At 41.1% G+C, this 20,277-nt stretch overlaps 1 protein-coding gene across 5 annotated transcripts in view; it reads right to left on the minus strand.

Moving 5' to 3' along the window:
* Positions 1–20,277, minus strand: part of phka1 (phosphorylase kinase regulatory subunit alpha 1) — a 121,118-nt gene that overhangs the window by 23,796 nt on the left and 77,045 nt on the right. For all 5 annotated transcript variants that reach the window (XM_033030432.1, XM_033030430.1, XM_033030429.1 and 2 more), the window contains 7 exons: positions 14,328–14,464; positions 14,057–14,213; positions 13,214–13,293; positions 13,054–13,132; positions 9,951–10,080; positions 3,672–3,773; positions 2,226–2,332 (listed from right to left, as the gene is read on the minus strand). In XM_033030432.1, the coding sequence (XP_032886323.1) occupies positions 2,226–2,332; positions 3,672–3,773; positions 9,951–10,080; positions 13,054–13,132; positions 13,214–13,293; positions 14,057–14,213; positions 14,328–14,464 (792 nt within the window). The remainder of the gene's footprint in view (positions 1–2,225; positions 2,333–3,671; positions 3,774–9,950; positions 10,081–13,053; positions 13,133–13,213; positions 13,294–14,056; positions 14,214–14,327; positions 14,465–20,277) is intronic.

Consider the following 20,277-nt stretch of genomic DNA (forward strand, 5'->3'; position numbering starts at 1 on the left):
TTCCATGCTATATTTCAAAAGTTATTCATGATTAAAGTTTAAAAAAAAGCCAAAACTGCTTTCTCACAGACAGCTTCCAGCCTTCTCACAGTGATTATGTCACAATGTCACTCACACTGCACCAATCACAATGGGCTCTCAAGCTGCTGACTGCCACAATGACATCACAATGGGACGTTGCCAATGGTAACAAGGTTGCTGCCCCACGATCGTGGTGATTGGCCACAGGCAGGGAGTGGGGAGTGCCGATCAGGGGGGGCAACGGGTCCCACTTGGTCTAGTATGACAATAAAACACACTTGACTCTTGTCGACTGCAGCTCTGCCTTCAACAGTATAATGCCGTCTAAACTCATCTCCAAACTCCAGGAGCTAGAAGTCAGCTATTCCTGGAATCACAGTAGAGTATATTTCCCATTAGCATCAATGGTGCAGATGTGGAAATGGTTGAAAGCTTCAACTTACTTGGCATTAATATTATCATGATCTGTCGTGGACCAACCACATTGATGTTTCAGCCAAGAAGGCACATCAATGCCTCTACTTCCTGAGGAGACTGAGGGAATGACTTCTACAAACTTGTACTGATGCACCATGGAAAGCAAACAGTCGGGTTGCATCACAGCCTGGTTTGGAAACAGCTCGGCCCAAAACCGCAACAAATTGAGAGAGTTGTAAATGTAGCCCAGTCCATCACATAGACCATGTTGGCTGATTGACTACATCTATACCTCATGTTGCCTTGGAAAAACAGCCAACATAATCAAAGACTTGTCCCATTCCTTCTTCTCCCATCCAGCAGAAGGTACAGAAGTTTGAAGGCGTGCACACTAGACTCAGGACTCTTCCCCTCAATTATTAGGCTTCTGAACAGTCCTTCCTTAAGCTAGGCTATTGTTTGATTCACCTTTATCCCATCAAGGACATTGAACTTTGTCCGAGAAATTGCTACAATGCTATAAACTATATACTGCATTCTGTACCTTCCCATTTGCTCTATCTATAGTACTTGAATTTCAATAGATTGTATCTACAGTAAGTACGGTATTCTGATCTGTTTAGATAGCATGCAAAACAAAGCTTTTCACTGTACCTCAGTACACGTGACAATAGTAAACCTGAATCTGAGTCTTCTTAACCTGAATCTTCTTAAACCTGAATCTTCTTAACCAGGAGAGATGTTAATTCTGCTCTGTTGAGCGTTCAAAGCATTCTTTATCTTTCTTTATCTGAAGAGGATTGACAGGACATTTGTAGAGTTGACGTTTTTCTATTCTGGGATGTCTAGAACCAGGGAAAAATCACTAAACTTGGAAGTCCTTAAAGCAATGTTAATGTATTAAAATTTTCAAATTTAAAGCAAAAAAACAAAGTTCAATCAGACTCTTATCTTTAAAGATGTGGAAGTCAGCATGAAGCTTCGTTCACATTTGGTTCATTAAGTGAGAATGACTGTTGCGAATGTTCTGAAAAGATGAGCCGGGAGGCTTGCGGGAGTCTGGAGGTAACGTCACTCGCAGTGCGTGGATCACAGCAAAAAAATGGAGGGGGGGGGGGGGTCGAGGGGTGACGTCACTCGCAGCATGTGGAACACAGCGAAAAACCAGGGTGGGTGGGTGGGTGAAGTCATTCACAGCACCTGGAATACAGCGGAGCAGAGCCATTGTGATGTCCCTATCTCATTTATTTTCAAAGATTTGTGAATATTTTCAGAAATAACTTGAGAAATAAAGCTAGAAATTTTCAGGTAAGCCGATTTTTTTACTTCACCGGATAAATCTCTACAGGACTATGTAAACATTTTACCGTCAGGGCGTTGGTTTTTTGAGCAGTATGATTATATACACACACACACACATCCAAGATCAGAGTATAAAGATAGATTTGTAGTACCAGACTGCTTGCTTGTCAATAAATAAGACATAATGCCACTAAAAATAATTATCTGAATGGTCCAGCTCAATACTTGTTTAGAGGAATGTACCAACGATAAATATGTACCAAATTCATGGCTGTTATATGATGAATCATTATGTGATCGCACGATCGCAAGTCTCTCAGCAAGGCTAAATGTTGGCTCTTAGTTTCAAGGTGCTAAAGAATGTTGCAGTGCACCTTGACTACAACCGAGTAACTGAGCTTGGTCTTTTTCACACTGGGCAATGCTGCATTCTTCAATAGCAATTCTAAATATTTACAGACATATCAGTCATAAAGTCTACTCACATGCATCATCTCGACCTTCAGTTTACTAATTCCAGCTCTCTCACTTTTTGTTGCTCCAGTGTGATCCACATCATGGATAGAAATCATTGTCCTTGTAGATTGATCAACTGTGAATAGGCAACAAGAAGGTTGTAGCTCATTTTATGGCATTCACTGCTTCCCTGGAAACAACAGTGTTTATATGCAGTCAAGTAGTGATGCTGCCTCACAGTTCCAGTGGTCCATGTTCAATCCTGACTGTGCTGTATGTGTGGAGTTTGCATGTTCTTTCTCTGATCATGTGCGTTTCCCCCTACTGCTCCTGTTTCCTCTCTTTACTCAAAGGGATGTTGACTGGTAGGTTAATTAATTACTGTAAAATACATTATGTGCAGTGGGTGGATGGAAATTCAGGGGTAGGAATGTAATTGCTCTGAAAGCAGGCTTAGACAAAGATCCAGAAATATTGCAACTGGTTCAAATCAGCACATTTAGAAGTTCAAGAGGTGGGGTAGACCAGATTCAGTTTTTGGAAATCAACCAGAGCAAATGGAAATCATGCCAGCTGAAAAACATTTTGATGGCTGTGATCAGAACACAGATATGTTTTTCATTGTTATGGATAAGGACAAAACTAACCAACCCCTGTGACCACATGGCTTCCTGGGGATACTCAGTTTTTTTCTCATCCCAAACGTGGGCTGCTAGGTTAATTGGATATTGTAAATAGCCATTGTGCGGGTGGGTGTCAGGAGAACCAGGAGAGTGGATGGATTTTCAGGGAGAATGTTACAGGGGAGTAAATGTGGAATGGGAACATAAGAAGACATTTGATGGCTCAGTTCTTGTAAGGAAAAATAACAAAGTAAGCCAGCTCCGAATGGAAATAAATATGAAATGCACAAATGGTTTCCTTGTGGTTTAATTAATCTTTCCACAAAGGAGGAATCAAATGTCTTCATATTTTGAGGATCTCAGTACTGTCTGGCACCCTGTACATTTGCACAGCAGGAAGTCACAACTTTCGAAGACAGCCCAGATATCTCCTTGACCTGTCCCACTTAGGCGTAATTTGTGCATCACGCAGATGGCACGCAAAGATTTTGTACATCACAAAATCCTGGGGTGTTTCGCGTGACCACGCGTCACTGCCTACGTCACCACGCACGCGTAATGCGCACTATTTAATCATATATTACGATGCAGGAGGCCATATGGCATTGGGTTCATGCCATTCCAGCAGAACATCATTCTGCATCTATGAGGCAATTTCTCACTTCCTGATGTTCCTGTGCCTCTCCAACTTATTTTCTCTTTCCATATTCATGTTGTTTCAGAAAGAGCTAATGTAACGGCACTATACTTGGACAGGTCACTTTGCTGAGCATTGACTATTACTACTGAGGAGTACATTCATTTTTTTGTAATCATACATATACTTTGGCAACATAATAAAAAAATACTAACTGTTTTCTTCAACTGAAAATTCCTTTCCACTGAGGATATGGTGAAGAAGTGTCTTCAGGTCAGAAGGTTTCACAGACATTAAATTTTGAGTTGCTGTTTTATCTAAATAAAAGCACAATATTGGTAAAGATGAAAATCATTAAGCTGAGAGAACTGGCGTCTCTGGATGTTTCAGAATGTTAGTAACACACAGGTCTTAGCTGGGACCTAAACCTAGACAGGGTAGATATTCTAAAAAATTTCCCAGGATGGAAATATCAAATACTAGACACCATAACTTTAAGACAAGTGGGACAAAGTTTAAAGAAGATATGCGGGTCAATCGTTTTTTTTTACATAGAGGGTGATGAGTGCCTGGAATGCTCTGCCAGTGGTAGTGATGGAGGCAGATATTATAATGGCATTTAAGAGGCTTAAGAGTATGGCCGGAGATGGTAAGGCAATTGAAAATAGGGTGAAAGTTTTTAGAAATCTCACCTTGAGATTTCAGATCATGATACTTATTATGGCATTGGTCTTCTTGGAGCTACATATCTGGTGGATATCTTTACAAGCAACTCCACCTTTTGCTAAATATTCTTGTAATCAGTTTTAAAACATGAATTACATTCTCATTTCTGACAACTAAAACTGTGCACCGTACTTCAGATATGATCTCAGCAAACTCCTGTACAGCTATTCCCCAATTTATGAACTTTCAATTTGTGCCATCACAATACTGCCATTTTAGGGTTTGTGTCTTTAATTTATGAAGCATGTAGCACGGCACACTCCCTGCACTATACCAACATGTTTACTATGTACTTCACTCATCCTCTGTGTAAAACAAGGTATGGCTGATAACCTCAGCAAAATTCCCTGAATCTTGCACCCCAAAAATATATCAGTTATAACTCTGCAGGAATATCATTCACCAAAACACCTCGATTTTCCATGCAAATATTAATTTTAGCCACTTGAAAAATATTATTTTACTACTCTTCATACCAAAATGAATAGTCTCATTGCCCTGCATTATGCTCCATCTTGCCCTATGGCTAAGTTGCCTTTATCATCGAAGCCACTCACATAGATGGAACATACAATATGGAACAGTACAGTGCATAAACAGGTCCTTCAGCCCATCATGTCTGTGCTGGCCATTATGCCAATCTAACTAATCCCATCGGCCTGCATAATTCGCATCCCTCTATTCCCTACATGTTCAGGTTCCTATCCCACGCTTCTTAAGTGTCGTTATCTTATCTGCTTCCACCACCTCTTCTGGCTGTGCATTCTAGGCACCTACGACTTTCAGTACATTAGAACCTGCCTTGCACATCTTCTTTAAACTTTCTCCATCATACCATAAATGCCCATTCATATTTGACATTTCCATCCTGGGAAGAAGAATCTGACTACCAACCCTATTGATGTCTTGTGATGTTACATACTTCTATCATGTCCCCCCACAGCCTCCGACATTCCAGGGAAAGCAATCCAAGTTTGTCCAAACTCTCCTCATCTCTAATATACACCTAAAAGACGATGAAGGAAACAAACCTCTAGATATCTAGATGGTTGGCTTAGGCTTGGAAGGGGAAGATGAAGTATATTTAGAAGATTGGGAGAGCATTCGAATTAAAAGAAGTTTGCAGCCTCCACCTTATTCCCCTTGCGCTCCATATATTCCACCTTCACATCCAGCACCTTGTACACCTTGTGTGAATCACAGACTTCCTCCTTTGCCTACAGCACCACCCACACCCCTTGCTGATTCTGTAGTACTACCTACTCACCAGACAGCAGCATCAGCCCAGAGTTCCAACAACTCCACCACCGGCAGATAGTCCAGTAGCGCATGGGACAAGGAGCAAAACAAGGAAAATAGCTCCCGTGTTTATCTTTAAGTACGACCAGCAGAACCATTTTATGAGCCTAAACCTAGAAGAATACGACAACCACCTAGAGAGACAAGATATGCCCTTAAGAAATATCGCCTTCCCCCAAATGATGAGGATACATTGGAGGGTGAAACAGAATCTTCAGGGACACATTAGACATAGCAAAAATTATGAAGGAAGAACAAATATCCATCCCATCGTCAGTTCCCAGTGAGGGAGATGCCAAACCCAGACTTTGATCCTGCTCGTGCAGTTGGTGCAAACAATCCCCAAACCATTGATGTATATTCCCCATGGAAACCTAATGAAATGATGGCAGTACTGAGTAAAATACCTGACAGAAAGAAATCACCTGCTTCCTTTGTGGATTATCTCCGGACCACTATGCATGTGTATCACGCGGACTCGAGAGATTTGGTGGCTGTAATGCAACCGATCATAACTCCTACAGAGCATACCAGGCTCCTAACCACTTTAGGACACCCAACTCATGAAGCACTGGCTAATGTAATCTCCCAATAATAGTGCAAGAGAAGATGCACATTTAATTGCCCTTGACAATACCCTTCAAAGGCCAATAGATATTGCTAGGATTCTGGATGTTCGACCAAAGAAAGGAGAGGGAGCAGATCAGTTTTTAGAAAGGTTCTCAGAACTATATATGGACCAGTCAGGAGATCTAAATTTTCGGAATGGGGCAAATTCTCTTCAGTACTGCGCAATATTGTTAAACTGTCTGCCAACTAATGTGGCCGAAGCAATTAAAACAAGCAACATGGACTGGTCGGAAAACAGTTCTAGTCAAATGGCTCGTGCAGGGAGGTATCACTGGAAAGATATTAAAAAAACAAGAGGGTCAGCCAGTAGTTAAGACAAAAACTGAATATGTGACAGAGAAGGAGGTGCCAAAGTCTAATCTACATTTATGGAGTTCTCAGACAAGGGCAAGGCATGGTTTGATAGAATGGACAAGGGCGCCAGAACCAGATTACCCAAGTTACCCTGATGAACCACCTCCCCTAGAACCAATTACCCCAAGGCAACACTGGAGAGGGAATAGAATATTGGGACCAGACGAATGCTCCGCCTGCAGTGGATTGGGTCTGGAGTAGGGAGTGCCCAACACGAGGATGAAATGAATGAGGGGGTCGACAAAGAGATTAAAGAGAGATCAGAGAGATCTAAGAGAGCATAGAGGGAACTGGCAAAGAATTAGGGGCAGAGAAGACAAACACCCTTCTCTCAGACTAATGCATTCTCGCAATCCTGATTAGCAAATCTGTCTGGATTTAAAGGACAAGTTTGCCAGAACCCTATCCCTGGGCCAATCGAAGTAGTGTACCAAGACAAAACAGTAAAACATAGAGTCAAAATAACCACTGAGAATTTTGCAAGAAAAAAGTCACTGGAACTATGGAGAAATAATAGCCAATCCCATATTTCCCTGAAAGCGCGTTTCAAAGTCAGCAAAATGATAAAATCGAATGCTTGCTTTTACTGTAGTCAGCCAGGTCATTACAGCAGGGAATGTTTGTCGTGAAGACAAAAGAGAAGGGAATGTAACTGGAGCAAAGGGGAGGCTACAAAGAAACTGAAAGGGGAGACAAAATAATTGCTCCGTAAAAAATCGGAATGTGAATATTTTGGCACTGGTAACAGGACAAGAAGGAGCTGCAGAGTACGTTAAAATACCCCTAGACACATGGCAACGAGTTTCAGAAGTTGCTCCACACATCACAAGGAAGGTGAATTTTCCAGCATGCAAAAGACTCGTGAGCAATGGTAAAGAAAGCAATTGATCTGGCAGGTCGGAATGTATATGAAGAACAAAACTTATCTAATCAATGTACTGTTAAGTTTTATCAGACCCAGAGGACAGTTGTTGCCCAGCTACGCCAGCATCTGGGGAGTGAGGTATGTGAGTATGTGGACCCGCAAGTGTGGGCAGAAGACGCAACCAATTTTTATTCCAAAAGGGAAGAAAGAATCTAAGGGGAGTAGGAGGCAACCGTGGCTGACAAGAGAAGTTAGGGATATAATAAAACTAAAAGAAAAGATGATAAACACAGCAAAGAGTAGCCAGAAGCAAGAGGATTGGGAAACTTTCATGGGACAACAGAAGGAAACAAAACGGGCAATACGGGCTGAAAAGATGAAGTACGAGGGGAAGCTGGCCAGGAATATAAAGAAAGACAGTAAAAGCTTCTTTAGATATGTTAAGGGAAAAAGAGTAGCAAGATCAAATGTGGGTCCCTTGAAGGCAGACACAGGTGAAATTATTATGGGTAACAAGGAAATGGCAGAAGAGTTGAACAGGTACTTCGGATCTGTCTTCTGATCCTTCTGAACCTTCTGAACCTGCTGAATTTTGTAGTCGGCAGGGCAGTACTCTGCATATCGCCAACTTGGACAATTTTACATTTTTAGCAAGCCAATTAATCAAACCAATTAACCTACAAACCTGTACATCTTTGAAATGTGGGAGGAAACCAAAGATCTCGGAGAAAACCCACTCAGATCACGGGGAGAACATACAAACTCCATACAGACAGCATCCATAGTCAGGATCGAACCCGGGTCTCTGGCGCTGCATTTTGCTGTAAGGCAGCAATTCTACCCCTGTGCCACCGTGACCGCCCGTTTGTTTGTGTCTTCACTAAGGAAGACACAAACACTCTCCCAGATTTACTGGAGGACAGAGAATCTAAGGGGGTAGAGGAACTGAAATAAATTTTCATTAGGCGAGAAATAGTATTGGGTAGGCTAATGGGACTGAAGGATGATAAATCCCCTGGGCCTGATGGTCTGCATCCCAGGGTCCTCAGGGAGGTGGCTCTAGAAATATTGGACGCATTAGTGATCATTTTCCAATGTTCAATAGATTCAGGATTAGTTCCTGTGGATTGGAGGATAGCTAATGTTATCCAAGAAAGGAGCGAGAGAGAAAACGGGGAATTACAGACCAGTTAGCCTGACTTCAGTGGTGGGAAAGATGCTGGAGTCAATTATTAAAGTAAGTAAGTAATGCCCCTGTCCCACTTAGGAAACCTGAACGGAAACCTCTGGAGACTTTGCGCCCCACCCAAGGTTTCCGTGCGGTTCCCGGAGGTTTTTGTCAGTCTCCCTAATGGTCGAAAGTGGTTTCCGCTTCTTCTATGTTCCGGCGATTATTTCAAAAAATTCAAAACCGGCCGTGACTAAAAATAGGTTGCCGTTTTAAAAATAGGTGATTTTTTTAGTCGAAGCTGGTTGCAATGCTAGTTGAAGGTGGTTGCCGGAGGTTGCAGGTGGTTGCCAGAGGTTGCAGGAATTGGAAGGTAAGACCACTACAAGATTAGTCAAGCATGATTTCACTTCATAAATCGATGCTGACTTTGACTGATCCCATCACTGCTTTCCAAACGCACTGCTATAACATCTTTAATAATCGACTCCAGCATCTTCCCCACTACCGGTGGTGTAAGGCTAACTGGTCTATAATTCCCCGTTCTCTCTCTCTCTCTCTCTCCTTTCTTTAAAAGTGGCGGTACATTGGCTGTCCTCCAGTCCACAGCAACTGATCCAGAGTCTATAGAACATTGAAAAATTATCACCAATGCATCCCCGATTTCTAGGGCCACCTCCTTGAGTACTCTTGGATGTAGACCATCAGGTCCTGGGGATTTATCTGACTTCAATCCTAACAGTTTACCTAACACCATTTTCTGACTATTGTGGATTCCCTTCAGTTCCTCCTTTCCACTAGTTCCTCGGTCCCCTAGTATTTCCGGGAGATTGTTTGTGCCTTCCTTAGTGAAGACATCAAAGCACTCGTTTAACTGTTCTGCCATTTCCTTGTTTCCCAATATAAATTCACCTGTCTCTGACTGTAAGGGACCTACATTCATCTTCATTAATCTTTTCCTTTTTACATACCTAAAGAAACGTTTAGTCAGTTTACATACCTAAAGACATTTTTACAGTTTATCTCCACAGCCTCCACCTCCTTTCTCTTGTGTGGAGACCAGAACTTCACACAATACTCCAATATTGAATCACAGGTCTTCTTTTGTGGTTCACAATTGTTCTGCGCATTTATACAATCATGGAAACATTGCAAGAAAGTATTTGGAACTGGATATCACTTAAAAACACCAGAAGCAAAATTGTGAAGCTATTTTGAAGATCACTCGCTCCATAACATATGTATAATCATGAAAACCATCCTACGACTTTAATCTCCTGGTAAATGTTTTGAACAATGAAATAATACGCCTCAGCTGGATTGTAACATCTAAAAACAATTTGCCCTATCCTAGCAATACAATAACTTTTTCTCGCGTTTTGGTTACAAACAAAGCAACAGAATTTGACTATGTATATATTTTCAGACACTGATGCTTCAGAGAAACTTTACCTGAACATTTGAGACAATTGGCCATTTCAGTTGCCATGACTTGAATAATTAATCCAATACGCAGTCGGAACATTTCAGCAAACAGATTTGGTTCCGTCCTTGCATACATTGCTAGATAAACCATGACTTCCTATCAAAAAAAAAATAATGGATGTAAAATAATGTAGTTGACTGAACATGCAGAACAAATTCTGAATTCAGAAAATCTCACTGCACAGGAAAAGGACTACAAAACCTGGATCATTTTTTTGAAACAGATTTTCAAAATTGATTCCACATTTATATAATTTCTCCTTGGTCCTACATATTTAGTTAATCTGTCAAGTATTTATCCAATAGTCCTCTGAAAATAACTGTTTCCACTATCATATCGACTGGAGCACAAGGAACTGCAGATGCTGGTTTATAAAAGTGCTGGAGTAAATCAGTGGGTCAGGCAGCATCTCAGAAGAACCTAGATAGTTGCCGTTTCGGGTCATGGCCATTTTTCAGACATAGGTGACGTTTTGGGTAGGGATCCTTCTTCAGACTTCTTCTGAAGGGTCTCAACCTAAAATGTCACCTATCTATGTCCCCTAAGAGTCTCCTGACCTGCTGACTTACTCCATCACTGTGTCTTTTTTTTTTATCATATCGCCTGGGACTACCATGGACCCAACAGCTTGGATTGGGTGGAATTTATTACGTGTATTCAGGAAAATATTCTCAATCAAGATGGTCATACTGGAGAAGTGGCAAAACTCAACCTTCTTTTGGGAAACACGGCAAGACAGGTGAATGACAGATGGCACAATGGGCTAAGTGTTCGGCTGGCAACCTGAAGGTGACCGGTTCGAATCCTGCTTGGAGTGTGTACTGTCGTTGTGTCCTTGGACAAGACACTTCACCTACCTTTGCCTGGGACTAGAGACGGAAATTAGTACTGATTGGCTACAATCTCGCATATTTACATGCAAATGTTCATTAATATGCACTGTCCCTATAAACAAAACATTATTATTAATGAAGTGTTGGTGGGAGAACACTTTAGGACCAGTGACAATAATTCTATTAGTTTTAAAATAATTAGGGAAAAGGATACGACTGGTCCAAAAGTTGAAGTACTAAATTTGGGCAATGCCAAATTGTTAACAGGTAATGGGATTTCTGGGAAAAGGAAGGCTCTCAAATGTGACATAGTGTACATTTAGGGCCAGCATGTTCCTGTTAGAGTGAAAGGCAAGGCTGGGAGAAGTGGGGAAGTCTTGATGATAAGTGATATTGTAGCTCGTTGCAAGAATTCAAATAGAGGCAAATGTCAGGAATAAGCAGTAGGGATCTAGTGACCCCCTTGGGTCGTATAAGGAGTGTAGGTCTATACTTTGGGAAATCAGGAGTGCAAAAGGTGACATGAGTTAGCTTTGGCAGAATTAGGGTAAAGGAGTAACTTGGGAGAGAATAGGTCCCCTTAAAGGTAAACAAAGTCATCTATGCGTGGAACCATAAGAGATCGGCGAGGTGTTAAACAAATAATTCTCGTGTGTATTTACCATGGCGAAATACATGATAACTAGAGAACTAAGAGGTTAACAGTGATGTCTTGAAGGGCGTCCACATTACAGGAGGAGATACGTGTGAGAAGTAAGTAATAGAGAAGGAACTGTGAGATGAAAACAATGAAGAAATAGAAAAATGCTAATTCTACATTTTGTTCTCTCTCCATCCCTGTTATGATTCATCTTCTCTTTACAACTCCTCCAGACAGATTAACTAAAGTTAAGCAAAAAAATAAGTGCTGGAGGAATTCAGTGAATTAGGCAGCATCTATGGAGAGAATGGATAAACAATGTTTTAGGTCATAAGCTCATGACCATTCTTCAGACCTCCAAAGATGCAGCATGACCTGCTGAGTACCTCCAGCACTTTGTTTTTTCATCAAAATTGCAGCATCTGCAGTTTCTTGTATCACTATTTAGCTGAAGTTAACATGCCCTCACCATCCTCCCTCAGTCAGCACCATGACCACCTATGCCAGTTAGTATCTGTCGGCTTGTATCCTTTTGTGGACATTCCCTTTGTTCGCGCCACCCTTCTCTATAACTAAAAACATTTTTTACTGCAAACTTTGGTAAAAGGTCATCAACCTGAAGCAATAACCCTGTTTCTCTCTCAACAGATGCTGAGTACCTCCAGCATTCTCAGATTTTATTTCTCATTTTTAGTTTCTACAATTTTTTTCCATTGGATGTATGCTCTGTTACATACATACATACATACAATTCAATTTATTGTCATTTGGACCCCTTGAGGTCCAAACGAAATGTCGTTTCTGCAGCCATACATTACAAAACAAAAAGACCCGAGACACAACACAGTTTACACAAACATCCATCACATCGTTGTGATGGAAGGCAAAAAAAAACTTATCTCTCCACTGCACTCTTAAAGCCACGCCGGGTGATGCAAGGTCGCGCACCGGGTCTTGGTGTTAGAGCCCCCGGCGTGCGCTCGCAGAGTCCCGCGGCCATTCCAAGGCCCCGCTCAGGTGCTCTTCAACCCCGCAACTCGGGCGGGAGAGGTCGCCGTTGCGGAAGCCCCGAAAAGCGGTCACCCAGCAGGGACCCGCGGGCTCCCGGTGCCGCCGTCCGCCAGACCCGCAGTTGCAGCCTCCGAATCTCCGGGGGTCGCGTGGCAGCAGCGTCCACCACAGCTCCACCCGCTCCTGACTCGGCCAGCCCCACGACGGTGAGGTGAGTAGTCGGCAGCTCCGCAGCTGGAACCCCAGGTCATTCCTGTTGGAGGCCGCTCCACGTTGCAGCCCCAATGACAACGGAGACCCGACAAAGAAAAGGTCGGGTCTCCCGTGCAGGGAGAGATTTTAAAGTTACCCCCTCCCCCCCACATACCCCAACAAAAAAATAACAAAAACTACATAAAAACGACACAGAAAATAATAAAACACAGACGGACTGCAGAGGCTGCTGCTGACGAGAGTCGCGCCGCCCACCGAAGTTCCACATTAGCTGAAGTAATCCAATGACAATGAAAAAAAAAGATTGTTAAAGCTGTAAATATATAATAACAATATTTAATATAGGATGGATTTTATGGTGCATGAACCAACCTGTGTGAGGATGAACAAACTGTGATCGTTATCACTAGCTTCTTCAATCAGTTTAGTAAGTTCGTCGTAAGGCAAGGGTCTAATGAGAAAGCAAAAGCATAAGTCAACATTAAACATTATCTCAACTCATGACACATCCAGTATTGAATGAAGTACTCACGCTGTAATTGTTCTCTCTCGTGGTTCGGGAGGAAGGCCAACAGTTAGGTGCTTCTGATTTGACAAAAGAGTTGTACACGCCTATGACAAATATCATTAGAATACAGCATTAAAAAAAATTTTACTTAAAAATATAGCGATTATTAGAACAGGTGCCTTAAATTACCAACAACCATGCTACAGTATCTTAATAAAGACTTAATAAAGTAAAGTTAATCAAGTAAAGACTCAGGCAGCAACTCTGGAGAACATGGATAGGTGAAAATTTGGATTAGAATCCTTCTAAGACTGATTAGTTGTCTTATGGGAAACAAAGATTATGCTTCAAACTTGACAAGTCAGCAATCCTGATTATCCTGCGGTTTGTTGACGTTCATACATGGATAATGTCAATGTTCAGGTGTGATGTTTTTTGTACTTAAATAACCACATATCATTCATTGCCCAGGCTGACATATAAAGTGTAGGTATTTAAACTAAAAAGGGCTATTACTATAAGAACAACTATTTTTCAAAGCACTTGTTACTTTCATTTGATGAAAGAAAAATAGGGCAAAATTGCATGCAGCTGAAATTAGAACATGTACATAGACATAAAGGAACAGTGCTCCACCATGAAGAAGATGAAACTTCACTAATTCTCATAAAACCATTTATTATAAAGTTCATCATCTTGAGATGCAGACATTTTTCAATAAAAAAATTAAAAGAACCAACATAATAATGCAGTTAAAGGAGCACATAATCTTTCAAAAGATTTATGGCAATTAAGTAGCTAATACATTTGGCACTACATATATTAGGCACGATGCAGTTTAATACGGCAGTATTAGATCTTCATTACCTCATCAAGTTCTTCCACCTTTTTATGGAGCATACCAGAAATATAACGGATTAGTCCCCAGTTTTGTTCATTGCCAGCTTTTGTGTACAATTCCATTAAGACATCATAGACGGTCATTTCAGGATATTCATCATGCTCTATATTCCAATCTATACCCCTGTACATTAGAACAGATAGGTGGTGAAAGAGAAACAGAGAAGAGAATCAAACCACATATTAATCATTATTTTTAATAAAAATCAAATTATATTTTTAAACAGAATAGTCTTACTTTGTGACATAGATTAAGTGGATTATTTCAACCTGTTCTTGCAAGCTTGAACACTTCTTCAACAATTCCATCAAGGCCTTGCAGTCTACTTCACCAGACTTATCTGTCGGCAAGTCTTTTGTGTTCATTGCTGAAAGCTAATGCAGGATGAGAACAAGACCAGACTAAATATTTCAGATTAGTTAACTATTATAGACACTCAAATGAATCAAGCACAACTAATAATGGTTGCACACTGTATGATACTGATGTAACAACCAGAAATGGTGTTAAAAAAAAATCTCATACTAGCATTTTTGGTTGTAAATTTACAATTTATGCTTAGAATAAAAACCCTAAATAGTTCCTAATTGGGGAAGAGAGACCATCACTCCTTTTGGTCTCACCATTTTGTCTCTTCCTCCCTATTTGTTATATTCTTCACACCATCTGAAGTATCAATAAAGTGTAATTGGGACTCCAGAGTTGAATGCAATGTTTATGAAATTTAATACTCCACATATGATCAGGAGATTCCAGTAATATATAGCAAAAAACATTGTTGCTGCCACAAACCTTTATCAACCCACCGCATTGAGTTATATAAGAGGCTTCTCATCAGATTATGTCAAATTTCCCCAAAGTTGATTTTTGCATTCTGAAGTGTCTTAGGATAAATGACCTGTAAAATTTGGCAGGCTTGACAAGTTCCTCTTGCATCCCAAATATATTACTGTCAGATAACAGTAAGTTTTAAAGATTGTAAAGGATTAGTTTAAATATTTAGCCATAATCTTATTCTAAAATAGTACACAATACTTAAATAGACAAGACTAAATGCGTGCAAATGCGATTCGTGTATGTAGACAAAAAGGTTGGCATGGATGTGGTGGACTGAAGGGCCCGTGTCTGTGCTGTACAACTCCGACTCTAATAATTGACCCCAGTGATTTATCAGACTGAGAAGGCTTGCCTAAAAATGACTCTGCATCTGTGCAAATTTTGAATTGCTCTTTTTAACATAAGATCTTTTTATGAGTTTATAGAAGTAAAAAAAGCATTTTCCATTACTTTAACTATTGCTATAGCAGGCAAAAATACACCAATTCATTCCTGAATCCATGATATCCATATTAGGTTTTATTTTGATTCTGAGACTATTTAGTATTATCAGCCAACATTCTGTCAGTTCAAATCACGCAACAGAGTTTTTCAAACAAGACAATGTTACTAGTCTGCATTTCAGTACAGTGAAAGCTGTTGATGAGCCTTCCTGGGACGGGCTGAGGGAAATACTACTCAAAGGGACACTGTGCTACAGCAGGTGCATGAATAACTCTGGCTGAAAGCAAGAAATCCAGTCTTAGTGTTTACAAAGCATTCATTTTTTTTAGCTACATTTCTCAGAGCACTTCAAGGATGCAACATCATACTCTTGTCATTATCCACACGAAAATAGTGGCCCACATTTTCTTTTAAACTGTCCAAAAATTGGACCAACACATAAAAGGACAGATGTGATATCTACACAGCTTTCCAGAGCTGCAGAGCTTACGACCCACAAATTCCTGTTCATTTGTAGAAATGGCCCATCAGACCCTTTCAATGAGCTATTTGAATAATGCCAAAATGGGACTCAAAAACGTATTGACCTCGTTTAAAAGCCACTTGAAATAGCTAGAAGCAGGTGGAATCCTGCTTTACCAGTGAGGAAATCATGAAGAAATTTAGTTCACACTTGCCTCACCAGAGTAACATGCTTCGCACCGGGCACCAGTGTAAATCTATTCTATTTTGTGCCGCAGTCTTGCAGAAAACACACACTTCCTTCCACATACAACCCGCCTCAAATGTAGCAGCAGAATGCTCCCTCCATTGCATTAAGTATTTAAGAAGTAACTTGGAGACACTAGTATAAAAAAAGTCCTTGAAGCATCAGATTGGAATTTTCCTTCTGACATACAAGTTAATACAACACTCCAGACAATTATCCCCCAGCTAAAATGCTAATGAACACTGGCTTAGAATGAGACTAGGGCTGATGCAACCGAACTTGGAGGGGAGGAAGCAGATCCTGACAAAACAAAGGAAGAGAATTCTGTAAAGGCGACGAGGCACAGGAACAGTCTTCATGGACAGGCACTAATGTAGGGATGGGATTTGGGAGAAGTTGTAGATCAATCACTATTGCTGATTTGATCCATACCTGGTTTTCCTATTGCCGACACAATCCTTGATCCATGCCGGGTTTCCACTGTGCCATCTAGTGGTATGCAATTAGTTAAACTTCAGTTTGATCTATGATGCGGAACCTTATGGAGGTTCACACCATGGTCTCTGTATGTAATCTTAATAAAGTACTTTTAATTAAGTTAAACGACATGGTTATCACTGCTTCATACATGTTGTCAGAACATTTTAACGAGTTTTCACAGTCTCAGCTTTGGCCAAAAACCGGGCCCGCTCGTCTTCGATAGCAAAATCGGAGAGCGTTGGCGCATCTTGAACAACAGTATGAGGTCTTCATTGCTGCCTCTTACTATGACAAACCACCTAGAGCTCATGCTAACATGCTCCTCAATCTCGCAGGACAAGAAGCTTACGAACGAGCACAACAGTTTGTATGTGCGGGGGCAGTAACTCACCCACCTGTCGATGGTGCACCTCCGGTCGTGACCCCTGCTGAATCGGCGGATGACCCTGAATATCTCAAAAGAAAGTTTTGACGGCTATGCGACCCCCAGGCCAATCCTATTATCGAACGTGTGAAGCTCAACTCACAGAACCAGAATGATGATTGAATCTTTTATCTGTGCTATTAAAAACGCAGCAGGGAGTTGCTTCGACTTCCTGGCAACCCACTAGGACCTCCTGGCGACCCACCTACAGCTCGAGAATTCTCGCTACTCTCCATAGCGACTTCATTCTAGTCGCCACTAATTTCTCATCATGTTGAAAAATTCACGGCAACCATAATGAGGCCGCGACTAATTCCTAGAATGCGACTAGAATTCCATGAAGGCGACTCCCCGGCAACCAGGTGGCGACTGCATAGTCTCCTGCAGTTGCCTAAGTGGGACAGACCCATAAGAAGAAAACATGTCCGTAACCCTGGCTTAACTTTGGAAAAGGCTGTCTCCATTTGCGAGAATTATGAGTTAAATATTCATAAGGCCAGAACAATGACCGAGGCACAGCAATGAATCTTGGGAATTGATACTGTCCAGGCTGCGTTTCAAAGACAATGGAAGCCTGAGATAGCGATGAGAGCACAGTTTGATAAGCCTGTGATACGATTTATTACCGAATGCACTAATTGTGGAGGTACTCATGTGGCAAAGAGGGAGAAATGTCCCTCTTTTGGCCAAATTTGCCACGGCTGCAAAAGATGCAATCATTTCTGGAAATGCTATAGATCCCGACCACGCGGTCTCAGCAAAGAGAAGACAAAACAACCTGAACATCTGCTACAGTCAGAGCCTTTGTCTGATCCATATGATAGCAGCACGGATGATATGCCCATGGTCGACGGCATCGCGCTGCAAACACATTCCATTGAGGGCCAAAATGTACGGAACAACGAACCCATGGCCACAGTGATGGTAAATGGTATTGCAGTTGAAATAAAAATAGACACTGGAGCCAAATGCAATGTTATGTCTAAAACAGAATTCTGGAAGATTCATGCAAATAACTTGCTGGTCACATACAATTCAAAGTAAGCAAAAAGGAGGTACACAATTTAGTTCAAACTATTGTTTGAATGACAATAAAGATTCAATTCAATTCAATTCAATGTGAGACTGAGGTACAAGATACAGGGTCCATTCAAGCGAATGTCATGGGAGAATTCTAAGAAGGAGCAAAGTTGTGACAGAGCCCAAGAAATTCTGGTGAATCCTGAAGGAAATGTTCAATTAGGCTTTGAGGAAATCATAACTAAGATATCAATCTATACCAAATTTTCTATATGGCATTCGGAGCTTTCTGGTTTTATTAAAATAACTTTGGTGAAATAAAATAGTTTCAGAGGCATTTTGTTCTGCCATTTTACTGTCAATTTAAATTTTCAAACCAAAGTGGTAGAATCAACATTTAGGAGGTAGTTTGACAGACACAAACAAGCAGGAAATTAAGGGATATGGGCCATGTTTAGGCAGATGGGAATATTTTAGACTGACATTATGGATGGCACAATCAACATGGGCTGTAGGGTCAGTTACTGTGTTGCAGGTTCTATGCTCTATGTTCTATTACCTCAAAGCTACCTGTTCTTCTGAAGTAACGATCCAAAGAGCTCAATGGGATGCATTATGCTGTCTGCTTTGCCACTGACCACATGGTGGCGATAGATGAAAGCATAAATTTACCTTTGCCAATGCTCAAGAGTCAAGAGAGTTTATTGTCAAGTGTCCCAGATAGGACAATGAAATTATTGCTTGCTGCAGCACACCAGAATATTGTAGGCATAAATACAGAACAGATCAGTGTGTCCGTATAGCATAGAATATATATATACACATATAGATAAACAAATAAAGTGCAATCGGCTGTTACAGTTCAGAGTTAGTTTGAAGTTGTGTTTAATAGTTTGAAGGATGTGGGGGAAAGTGGCTGTTCCTGTTCCTGTTGCAGATTTCAGGCTCCTGTACCTTCTACCTGATGGCAGCGGAGAGATGAGTGTGTGGCCAGGATGGTGTGGGTCTTTGATGATGTTGGCAGCCTTTTTGAGGCAGCGACTACGATAGATCCTCTCGATGGAAGGGAGGTCAGAACCGATGATGGACTGGGCAGTGTTTACAACTTTTTGCAGCCTTTTCCGCTCAGGGGCGCTCAAGTTACCAAACCAAGCCACGATGTAACCGGCCAGCATACTCTCTACTGTGCACCTGTAGAAGTTTGAGAGAGTCCTCCTTGACATACCAACTCTCCGTAATCTTCTCAGGAAGTAGAGGCGCTGATGTGCTTTCTTTATAATTGCATCAGTGTTCTGTGACCAGGAGTGATATTCGGAAATATGCATGCCCAGGAATTTGAAGTTCTTGACCCTTTCCACCATATATAAACGGGACTGTGGGTCCCCATCCTACCCATTCCAAAGTCCACAATCAGTTCGTTGGAGGAACAGGTGAAACCATGCCAATAGAGCCTTCTAGGTCATAGGGAGCATCAGCACTACACATCTATAAAATGTGGAAATGGCTGAGAATTGTGCATCCAGACTCAGCTGGAATTGTCTGTTCTAAATCTTACAGAACAGTTAATGATTTAATGTGATCCACACATTTAAAAGCAAAAACATGTTTTTAAACAAAAGCTCTACATTGAAAGGCAAAACTTCAATAAATTAAAAAAGTAAACTCTTTCAGTGTTTTAAGCACCTTTAAACAGGTTTGGAAGATAAAATTAATAAGCCAGTAGAGACTTAAAAGAATATTAGAAAAAACAAATTCTTAATCAGCACAACTTTTAAATAAGCAAACTTCCATAGGCATTCATTTCCAAAGCCATTCAAATCATGGGCAGAAATAGCTTTTAAAACATGGGGGAAACACAAATTTCCTGTCGGGCCGATGACAAGTGTGCATGACAACAAACAATTCTATCTCCTGCCACTCCACCCGAGCATTTTATTTATTGCTTAAACACAGTAATACACAAAACAAGCTCCCACGCACAAAACACCAGATAACCTATATTTTTTCAGTTTATGTGCAGTTCATTAGTTTTTTTGAACTTTGCGCATTTAACAGTGCCATTTTAGCAGCAGTGTCCACAACAATTGTTCATCCCAGTTTGGCAAAAGAATAAATCAGGGAAGGTAGTGCATCCGTGGATAACAAGGGAAATCTGGGATAGTATCAAAACAAAAGATGAAGCATACAAATTAGCCAGAAAAAGCAGCCTACCAGAGGACTGGGAGAAATTTAGATTCCAGCAGAGGAGGACAAAGGGCTTAATTAGGAAAGTG

This window comes from Amblyraja radiata, chromosome 12 (genome assembly GCF_010909765.2).
Source record: "Amblyraja radiata isolate CabotCenter1 chromosome 12, sAmbRad1.1.pri, whole genome shotgun sequence".
In the NCBI taxonomy this organism is placed as follows: Eukaryota; Metazoa; Chordata; class Chondrichthyes; order Rajiformes; family Rajidae; genus Amblyraja; species Amblyraja radiata.